We start from the raw sequence: 11,371 nt of genomic DNA, 5'->3' as shown, positions 1-11,371 counted from the left end.
GCTTTCAAACAGGGTAAAAGTATAAACCTTCATGCAATTAATGAAATGGATTGTGACCATTGTATAAGTTCTTCAACTTAATAGTTAAAGTAATTTCCAAGATATGAATTAATATATTTTAATAAGTGTTATGTGTGGCCTGGCTTAATGATACGAACTGCGAGTGTGTTCTAGCTTAAAACCAAACAAAAAAGAAAACCAAGTAAAAAATATATATTTTTTACTTGGTTTGGTATACTACTAACATGTTGGTATAAGGGCTTACATTACAATTTATATAAAAAATATATATTACGACAATACACACATCGCCTAAGTAAGCGTAGCTTGTGTTACTGTAACTAAGATGGCTGATGAATAAATACTTATAATATACAAATAAACACTACGACACTAAAAAGCATTAATGTTCATGACACAAACTATTCAGTTGTGGGAATCGAACCCATGGACACGGAAAGCAGGGTCGCTGCTCACTACGCCAATTTGCCTGGAGGTCGGTGCCAGCCCTGCCAACAATTGATATAAAATACATCAAGACCTCAAAGTTCCTCAAAGTTGAGCAGAAATTTAACAGACTACAGAAAATACACATTTAGGCATTCATTTTTGCTTCAAACTAAAGTGCGAAGCGAAGCTCGCTAAACAGATTCCCTGTGACGCGCATGATCCCCAAATAGATATCTTCGTCTAGCAAACACAAAACCTCTCTACCACCTATGTATATGGCAACTTATATCTTAGATAATAGGACTCATTATTGAATGGCAGGATACTTAAAAGGAAAGCACGTCACGCTCAGGGACGATATGCGCTTTCACTGCATTCCAAAGGAAGAAGACCATTAAGGCGTACTTTGTCAACACCTTACCGAGGGCAGAAGGGTTCAAAGAAAACGCCGTTATATTTTTAAATCTATAATATATTACCAGTATAGGTACCTACCTCCATTCGCAAAAGTGGAGAAAAATATGAATTTTATTATATTAAATTAAATTAAAAACTACTTATCAATATTAAAAACATACCTTATATCTCAAAAAAAAAATAATAATTTACTAACAAACATGAAAATAGGTGCTAAGAATTGGTATTTCAAAATAAACACTGCGTCGTTTATATCCGATGTTCTCACACACTTAATTATATACCCTTTTAGATGCTAAATGCACTATCGTTTATACAGTCGATTCATTATAACTTGTCCCCTCTATATAATATAGGGGGCAAGTTAATGTAAATAGACTATATGTATAAAATTAATTTTAATGCTAACAATTGACAAATATTTTTATCTACCGTCATATCGTTAAAGTTAAGAAGTAAATTGGTCCACAAGATGACAAATGTTTTTAAAACTAACATCATATCGTTAATATTACCTAGTCAAGTAGTCCGCAAGAGAATCACATCTTTTACAATAATATTAATTCTAAAAGTACAAAACAGCGAATTAGTCTTTTAGCAGTTCGCAAACTATTAGATAACCAGTGTGATAGATACGGAAGACGAAACTTCTATAAATTGAACACAACATTGGCAAAAAAAAAAAAATACTACGCGGAATTTCATCAAATCTTCTTTTAATTAATATATCCATGTATCGAACTAAAGTTTTTGTTACGTTTCCTTTATCGATTAAACTGGAGCATTCCAAAATAATAACGATCGAGAAATATTACAAAAAAACTACTATTAAATTAAACTGGCGTAACACAACAAACAAGCGTGCATTTTATATTTCCCTTATTACATCTAAAACTATTAAAACATGACTTTTAAAAAAAACACAATACAGTAGTGTTTCACAGGTGCTTAATTGTAATAAATGCGAACATGAGCACGATAAAAATATATCTAAAATAATACCTGTAACATAGACAATTATTGATTTCCGCTGCGCTCCAAATACATACAAAACTACATAAGTATACTATTTGAATGTGGTAAGCTCTTAGACAGAATATTGACAACGATGCCGAAATATAATTAATATAAAACAGTATTCAAAAATATTTTTTTATATTAATTGCGAACCCTTTCATTTCAAACCTATGATCGGGGTGCATTAAAAATTAAATGGGGTTTTAGAGTCCATTATATTAGATTTAGATCGACGTTGCTTAGGTATCGCAAATTAACACAACGGTTGGAGAAAACTATGATAAATGCTTGTAAGAATAGTCCATTATACCGATACAATTTTCTTGACTAATTTAGGGAAAATGTACTGTGTAAAGTTAAGGAAAAGTTCTAATGACTAAGGAATGTAGCTTAGAAAAAATATGAAATACGAATGGCTTGGGCGTGTTATTTATGACCGCATTTTTTATTGGTATAAATAGTCTGTTTAATATAGTTGGAGCGCTGCAATTATAATTTATCTGAGACCTGTACTTTTTTATACCGCCCTACAAATTAAGACTTTTTTGTTACTACAGCTAGTTTCAGCAAGTTGGCTAGGAACAAACATGGATTTTCGGTACACAGTATTCCACAGCTTTATTCATAACAGGGTTTTTTTATAACACTTTTCTTTGCGCCACTTGTTTTATTTGGTGATATTGTATATGTAATATTAAAATATTGTTAATAAAATCCCGTAATGAGCTGAACGACTTCCGCTCAGATTTGCCTCTTATTGGAAGCCTCACAAAATACTTAATTTAGAAGGATTCGCGTTACTCGCTTAGACATGAAGTGGTATTAAATTTGATCACGTGCGAGAGCATATGTCTATCCGTCGGCAAAGTAAAAGTACATGTACACGCGTGAAATACATACAACATACCCGGTTCGTTCGTAATTTTACCACGGTATATTTTGTAGAAGTTCAGTACGAGATGTTATTTATGCGGTTCGGAAAAACGTACGAGGATGTGTGTTGACGCCTCACTGCTTTTACTGTGCCAATTTGAATAAAGAAGCGATTGGAAAAACCATGTATATTTTCGTGTGGCAAATTGGGTTAAGGTTGAACCAAGTTTATTGTTGCACTAGCTTGCTTTGGTTTCCGGGGGCGGTCGGGCTGCGGCCGGCGGCTGGTACTTCGCTACGGGGAACATGGGTTTGGCTTCGATTGTTGAAACGCCGTCGAATCTAGAATTAAGTATGAATCCATTATACACAAGCACATTTTGATAGCATGATTGTAAAACCAGTTTAAAATTTACATGTATGTGGGGATCTCAAACTGGTAGAAAGTGTTAAGAATGTTCTGTATGTGTTGAGTGGATTTTAATGAAAATCATTTGTAATTTATAGATCTTGATTACTTAAGTTTTTCCAAGGAAAGAGTATATGTTCTAGATAATTGCACGGCAATTTAGGCACAATTAAAAGTAGCAGAGCTATAATAATCCTTTTTATTCGACCAACGGTCGAAAACTGGTAAGTTAATAAGTGTATGCGGGTATAGTTACAGTTCCACATGAAACTTCTGCGTGACATATAACCAGATCAGGAGCATTCAAGCGCTAATTTGTTAATTTAAAATCATCAATACTATTATATTAAAATCGTCTATACTATTATTATATAGCTGAGGAGTTTATTTGGTAAAAGGCGATATTCTCAGGAAGTACTGGTTCTGCTGTTAGGAAATAAGTATCAATCACGCGTTTATTCAGTTTTTTTTTTTACAAATCCTGTGCGTTTTAAGTTTGTTTCCCTGGGATAAAAATAGCCTATGTTACCCTGCGTCCTTTCAATTCATTATTTGCAAAAAATCAAGTCGACTGGTTTCTTAGTTATGGCATAAAGGAAACACGCATTTATATTATTAGTATGGATGGCGTGTACTTACTTGTTGTTCTTGTACTTGTCCGGGATGGCCTGGTAGGGCTGGTGCGGCGCATGCGCGTGGGAGCGGCTTAGCTCACGTGCGCACAGGCTCAGGTCGGACATAGAGTAGCCGGAGTGAGCCGCAAGCTCTGCTGGCCACGCTGCGGACAATCACATAAATTTTTTTAGGTATGAGAGGTAAATTATTGGAAAATGTATGTGTGATATTTTTCAACTTCTGGGTGTTTATCTGTATTGTATTTACGTATATTATTCATAAGACATCTTAGTAGCCATAGCACAAGCTACGCTTTCTTAAAGGCTAGATGGAGATGTGTGTGATGTTGTAGTTATTTATTATTATTAATATAATGCTGACGCGTTAGTCAGTCCGTAGCTGCTGGCATTAAAATTTAAAAAATCATCGGGGATTTAATAAAAATATATGACGTAAATACGAGTAACATGGAATAAGAGTCAAGGAGAGAAAATAGTAAAGAGAAAAAAAAAACAACTGACTTAACGGGTTCCAACTTCCAATAAACCCGCGAGATTATTAAATTTGAGCTCTTAATACATGGAATTAGGTTGTAATACAAGAAACGATACTACATTGCAACATACTGCCATATCAACTTCTTCACAGGGGTTGTTGCATCAGGTCATACATGGAACAAGCCTGGGATATTAATATAATTAATATACTACGACAGTCTACACATCGCCATCTAGCCCCAAAGTAAGCATAGCTTGTGTTAGGGGTACTAAGATAACTGATGAATATTTTTACTGATAATAACTAGCTTTCCCGGCGAACTAAGTACCGCGGATGTTTTTTTTGATGAATGTCAAAATCATACTTTCAATACTGATTATCCTATTCCGGACTAACGGAAATACAAATAATCCGTCCAGCCGTTCTTGAGTTATAAATGGTGTAACTAACACAACTTTCTTTTATATAAATATATATACCTAAATACTTATAAAATACAGATTAACACTCAGACACTGAAAAACATTCATTTTCATCACACAAAGATTTCTCCAGTTGTGGGAATCGAACCCACGGCCTGAGACCCTCAGAAAGAAGGGTCGCTGCCAACTGCGCCAATCGGCCGTCGATATATGGTGAGCTGTGCCTCAAAACTCCATAAGTCAAATAACGATACTCTATAAGGTAGGATTACGGTACATACCGACGTTAGTGCACTCTTGGTGCAAGGGTTGTTCTTCGCTGACCCGCTGGGTACAGTTGTCTCGCTCGCACAGCAGGCAGTGCCGAGCCGTTGCTAGCGCCGCCGCTGCGATCACAGACGGCTTGAACTGCAGGTATGGCTCCGCTTCCAGAAGGGACAGTTCCGCGATGTACTGGAAATAAGAAACATATCATACATTAACAACAATAATAATAATAAATAAATATACTACGACAATGCACACATCGCCATCCAGCCCCAAAGTAAGCGTAGCTTGTGTTATGGGAACTAAGAAGACTGTTAAATATTTTTATGAATAATATACTTAAATTCAAATTTCATTTATTTCAAGTAGGCCTACTTTATAAGCACTTTTGAAACGTCAAGTATGTATGTTTGTATATACTCTACCATCGGTTCGGAAAGCAGATTCTACCGTGAAGAGCTGACAAGAAACTCAGTAGTTCCTCTTTTCCAACATCAACATTTACAATCATTTTTCTATCTTATAATATACAGATAAACATCCAGACATTAAAAAACATTCATGTTCATCACACAAACATTTTTCAGTTTCCAGGGAATCAAACCCACAGCCTTTGACGTGAAGACAGTCTATTTAAAGTCATGTTTTAATTAAAATAATAAGTGAATGACAGCTTCAAGCACTAGAAAAAACAATTTCAACCTGGGCTTTTAAAGCGGTGATAGCTCAGTGGGTAAGACTTCGACTTCACTTTCGGCGGGCGGAGTTCGAATCCCAGCATGCACCTCTAACTTTTCTAAGTTATGTGCGTTTTAAAATATTCTCATATCACCTGCTTCAACTGTGAAGGAAAGCATCGTGAGGAAACCTGCATGCCCGAGAGTTGTCCATAATGATCTCAAGGGTGTGTGGAGTCCACCAATCCGCACTGGGCCAGTGTGGTGGACTGCGGCCTTAACCTCTTCTCATTGTGGGAGGAGACTAGTACCCCTTAGTGGGCCGGTGATGGGTTACTATGTTGATCTTTGAAACGGGCTAGAATAATTTGCACAGACGCGAAACCAACTCTTAGTTATACAGGAAAACGAATTCACAAGGAGTGTATTTACATTGTAATGATGGTGGCAACATTTTATATTATGATGGTGACAACTATGTTAGCAAACTTATGCTTCTAAGGCCCAAAGAAACTTAGGTTATTATTTTTGACCCCTGTGTGTGTGTCTGTCAGTTGCATCGTAGCTCGCTAACGGATGAACCTATGTTGATTTTGTTTGAACGTTAAATGAATCAAGAGTGGTCTTAGCTTGTTTGATGAAAATCTGCCGGCTGCCGCCACAAATTGGCGGAAATACATATTTTTTCTTAATACCCCCTCAGTATGGGTATTAAATTAAAGGGCTTGACTAATAGAATAATGTACAATATATTGAAATACGGGTGTTTAATTTCAATATATTAAAACTTAGAAAGCACCCGCTATCAATAAAATATGTAAGTTTTAGTCTTTTTGTAAACATGTATAAACAGGCATTTGTTTCTGTCATGCGGACAAAAATGGAGGTCCAAAAATGTTGCCAGTACATTAAAACTTGATTTCCGGCATACAGGTACTTTATACCCACTAAAACATAACATAATATAAGCATTACATAAAATGAACTCACAGCGGCTAAGTGGAATATCTTCTTGGAGTATCCATTAGTGATGCAGAAGTGGGAGAGGAAGGCAAGCGCGGTCGGCGTGGACAGGTCGAAGGACAGCACCTTTAGGATCAGATGCTCCATTCGCAGGACTTCACGCTTCGTGTAGGTATCGTCTGTGATATACACAAACTCGGATACTTCTGGTGGGTATACCTCTTCATATTTCCTGTTTTAGATACAATATAATATATAATCCGCGCGATTAAAGAAAAGATTTATGTCGTGCTATCTCTTTCGCACAATATCGCAGGGTCTTACGAAAGACAGACATAATTTATATATTATATATATAATATATTTTTTTATTTTATTATATATATATATATATATTATATATTATAACATATTTTTTTTAATTTTATCACATTTGCTCGTAACTTTATTACATCGCCATATTCCCTTTATTATATTTTTAATATAGGCAGTATGCAGCAAACGATGCTGCTGGCTGTACGTCAGTTAGACTTGGCGCTCTAAAAAAATTTTAAAAACCATCTCGCCATTCTCCTTAATTAATATTTGTTAATATTTTCGCTTTGTGGTCGATTTAATGAATAATTAAAAATGTATTGGTCTGTTGGTTGTGCAATATGGAATTTAAATTCTCACCTAAAATAAAACTACCTAGAGTTTTAATTACAGTATACGTTACTTACGAGGCGATGTAAGTTGCTGCAGTGCCAACAAGTTGAAGTTTAGTGCGTACTACACTCATGTAGGATAGGAAGCGGTCCACATATGACACGGCCAGGTGTAGGGTCTCACTCTGCTGTCCGTACTCATCACACACTTCAACCAACCAGTCAATGAGAATGGATCTCATAACGTGTGTGATATCTGGCTGCTTGCGCATGTAGCGGGGATTAGCTCTGTTCTTTACCTTAAAATTGTTTAATGCAATATTCAATTTGGGTCATGGGACTTAGGAAAGACAGGCAGTGGAGCAAAGACATGCTTAAGTGGTTTAGACATAATAGCTTCCGCTCGATGGGGCCATGATATCGTGAGGCAGCATGGAAAAACTGGATACAGCTCAAAAACAACAAAATAAAGTGCTTCTGAGGCCTAGTCCAACAGGTGATGAATGAATTATATGAATGATAGATGAATTATATAAAGATCTTCTTGAAAACAGCTCCAGAACCTCCCATTGAATAGATAACACAAGCATGTAACTTATCCAAAGAAGTTTCACTTCTAAAACTCACTTACTCTAGTTTAAACTAGTACAAACCAAATAAATTTGACAACTAATCCTGAAGTGACCCCTCATGTGAACACACGGAACAAAACGGAATTTTAGATTTCATCAACCAAAGTGCTTAAAGAGTTTATATACATACCTCTATACTCCTCATATAATCATAAATATCTTGTCTGTACTCCACAACATGGAAGAACATCTCACGATCAGTCTGTGCGGTAGTTGTGTCTTCATCATTTTCCTCAAGTATTTGACTCTCGTTCTTTGAGATTGACATTGAAAGAATGCTAGTGTCAACAACTGACATTGGTGACTCCACCAAGTTATCTTTTTCAACATCTTTCTTTTCTTGCAATGCTAGTCTAAAAACAGTAGATAAAACATTGTATGCAGAAAAGTATTACATTATTTTTAGACCTACTACTAAATTTAATAATTTTTTACAGCCTAATTTTATCTTACAAGTACATAATGTAAAACTCCCCAACCATTTATTAATAACTGCAATCCTGATTAAGTATCACACTTATATTACCTCTGAGGCAAGAGCTTTGCTAATAGAGCACTGCCAAATGACTGCCCGGAAGGGATTCCAACTTGTGTTTTATTTGGCAGCAAGAAATAATATGATATGAAATGAAACAAAACAATATATAGAGAGGAACTTTTATCAGTAGAAATTGCAATAAAAACACTTGTAAAGTGATTAGAACCATGGTGGTTTCATCCATATTACTAGGCCTACTTAAAAGGGCCACCAAGGAAGCTTAACCCTGCTTTTCTATTAATCAAGTCATACTTAGGTGGTGTGATCTTGCATATGATAAAGCTGCCTTCTTGAGAAGTCTACGGGACAACACAATATTGTTTACTTGAATTGCACTTAAGCTCAATTGGTCCAAGTTAAACATTCTAGTCTAATAATATAATCTTTCCTATGTAAGTTGTTGCTAGGTAAATGATATCACACAACCTTTTGTTTTGAAACTATAAAAAGAAGCTTGGTATTCAAAAAATCATAACATGTACCCTCAAAGTATCAATAATATATAGTATATAGTATATAGTATAATATAATAGTAAGTACAATGTGAATTATACTAAATTTCTAATAATATAAGAAAGAAAAAACATATATACAGAATATAATGCTGTATGTTCTTTTGCACGTAATAATATATGACCATCCTAAATAATACTACATTTATCAGAAAGCTTAAAATTTCTCACAATGTTACAATATTGGTATAGATTTAACATGAAATTTTTTTAGTAGTCAATAAATATATTTAAGGCTTAATTTTGCCTATCTACTTTTGTGACATACACAATATAGTCTAATAGACACAATTATTTTGCTTGAGTTGCATCAGAAACAGGTTAACCTACTTTAGTTTCAATATGTTACATTTATTAATACGATGCTGACTTGACAAAAAATTAGATTTTGTTTAATAAGACAGATATACTAATCTATATACTTGGAACTGTAAAGATCCAATTCTGTACATTTAAGTTACTTAGGATTTCATTTAGATATTACAATTTATATGAAAATTAAGTTAAATATTATTCATTGTAAAGTCAAAAACCCCTGAGGGTGCTCCGGTTTTCGATGGTATAACATGCGTAGAGGGTACATTGCCGAAGATCCATTTCGTGAGGATGTAAGGATTGAACATATTATAAATTACACTGTCCGGTTTCCCCTGCTTTTCGTGGAATATATAAAATTAAGCTTAATTTTCATAATATATCATGGAATTCTGCAAAGTAACATGTGCTTCTATCCAAAATTTATACTTAAGTAGAAACTGTACTTTTTTTTGTCTGCCCAGCTGTCTGTATCTTGGTGTATCAAGCTAAATTTACTGAATGAATTATAATTTTACATTGTTTGACTTCAGTTCGTTGTAAAATAATATATTTTTTATCTAGAAAATCAGGACAATTTCCATGAGACCACACCTCAATAAATAGTTGAATGTGATAAAAAAAATTTCATCTCTATGTTTATGTCCATACTTAATAAAAAAAAGCTGAATAGTTTGTTTGTATGTGTGTATTGCTGGATCTACCAATCTGATTTAAAAAATCTTTAAGTAATATACTTAAATATGCTACCTGTATATATTTATTGAAGAAGGTTTTAGACTAGGTACATTACAATCAACGGTTATACTCAGAATTTGGAGTTGTAAGTTTTCTGTCAACAAAAACATGGGATGTAACCTAAACTTGGGTGTTCATAGGCTCAGAAGGGAGTTGACCGTTAATCAATTTTATATTATTTAGTGTGGAGAGATATATTGAAGGGAATATAGTAATCACTTACCTAATTGGCACTGCTTCTTTCTTCAGTTCTGGTTCCTTTTTCTTTTCAACCTGTGCACATAGTGCCTTAACATTCTCTGCAGCGTTTATAAAGAAGTTGTCCTTTCTTATCTCTTTGGCAACAAATGGTTTAAACGTAGGTTCACGTTTCTTAACTTCGATTTCTGTCGGTTTGTCTTCGTACACACTAAACGCGCGAAATTGAGCTACAGGGGGTACAATATTTTTTTCATTTTTGATCTGCCGCACTGTTCGATTCTCATCTTGAGGTTTGCAAGGTCCATTAGTCATTCCAGCCTAAAATATAAACAAAATTAACTTGGAACTTCTCAAGAAAGTAACTTTATTATGCACAGTTAAATAATGCAAAACAACTAAGTTAAAGTAGGATTGACTCCGATAAAACCACTACATGGCTAACAGGAAGTCACGGAGTATAGAAATAAAGGAGATAAACTAATGTACTTACATGTTTTAGACTTCGGTTTTGGTGGCAAGCGAACTGGCTGAGGTCGCCGAGGGCGCGGCGTTGGGTGGCCGCTGAGAACACGTCAGCATCTTTTCTTAAACCCAGCGCAGTATTTTCCTGATCCTCGTGAATTCTGAACGATGCCATAGTCCCGCTTCCAATTTTGTACCGACAAAACTTTAACTAAAAATGCGGGCGGAAATGCAGAGAACTTCTCGATCCCAACAGAACTAATTTAAATATACTTGAAATATATCACGAGGACCGCATTTTATTGCAAAATTGTGTGTAGTTTTAAAAAACGCGGATTCTAAATTGAAAACACCCTCGAAAACTATGCAATGCAACCTCAACGGACAACAGACATTTTGGCATTTTTTGCCTTTTTCAGCTGTTGCAGTTTACGTTGCTCTATTGTCTATTGAATTTCAAATTCACCAATGACGTTACGGCGGTAAATACCGCCAGTCTATGATTTTACGTTATAAGGAGGATACAAACACTGCGTTTAGTATACTTATTTTTATTTGTTGACCCCTAGTCTAACGAAATTACTCACCGGCGTTAAAACAAAATTCATACTAAAAAACTTTTAGACCATAGCAAAATTATCCAAAAACGTGTGCAGTCTGGACGCTGTGTTTGTGTAATTAGTCTTTGGTATTGTTATGACAACTGACATACGATGTG

The 11,371-nt window shown here is 35.0% G+C and overlaps 1 protein-coding gene across 1 annotated transcript; it reads right to left on the bottom strand.

Moving 5' to 3' along the window:
- Window positions 1–1,803: 1,803 nt before the first annotated feature.
- LOC120623866 (cyclin-A2) lies at window positions 1,804–11,060 on the bottom strand. The gene is made up of 8 exons (XM_039890141.1): window positions 10,682–11,060; window positions 10,214–10,509; window positions 8,018–8,240; window positions 7,331–7,554; window positions 6,636–6,840; window positions 4,983–5,154; window positions 3,806–3,944; window positions 1,804–3,099 (listed from the first exon to the last, which is right to left on the bottom strand). The coding sequence occupies exons 1-8, from the start codon at window positions 10,826–10,828 to the stop codon at window positions 2,997–2,999; spliced, it is 1,509 nt and encodes a 502-aa protein (XP_039746075.1). The 5' UTR covers window positions 10,829–11,060; the 3' UTR covers window positions 1,804–2,996.
- Between the last annotated feature and the right edge of the window lie 311 nt (window positions 11,061–11,371).

This window comes from Pararge aegeria, chromosome 5 (genome assembly GCF_905163445.1).
Source record: "Pararge aegeria chromosome 5, ilParAegt1.1, whole genome shotgun sequence".
Lineage (NCBI taxonomy): Eukaryota > Metazoa > Arthropoda > Insecta > Lepidoptera > Nymphalidae > Pararge > Pararge aegeria.
Note: the sequence above shows the minus strand (reverse complement) of the source record. Positions and strands in the feature narration are given on the sequence as shown.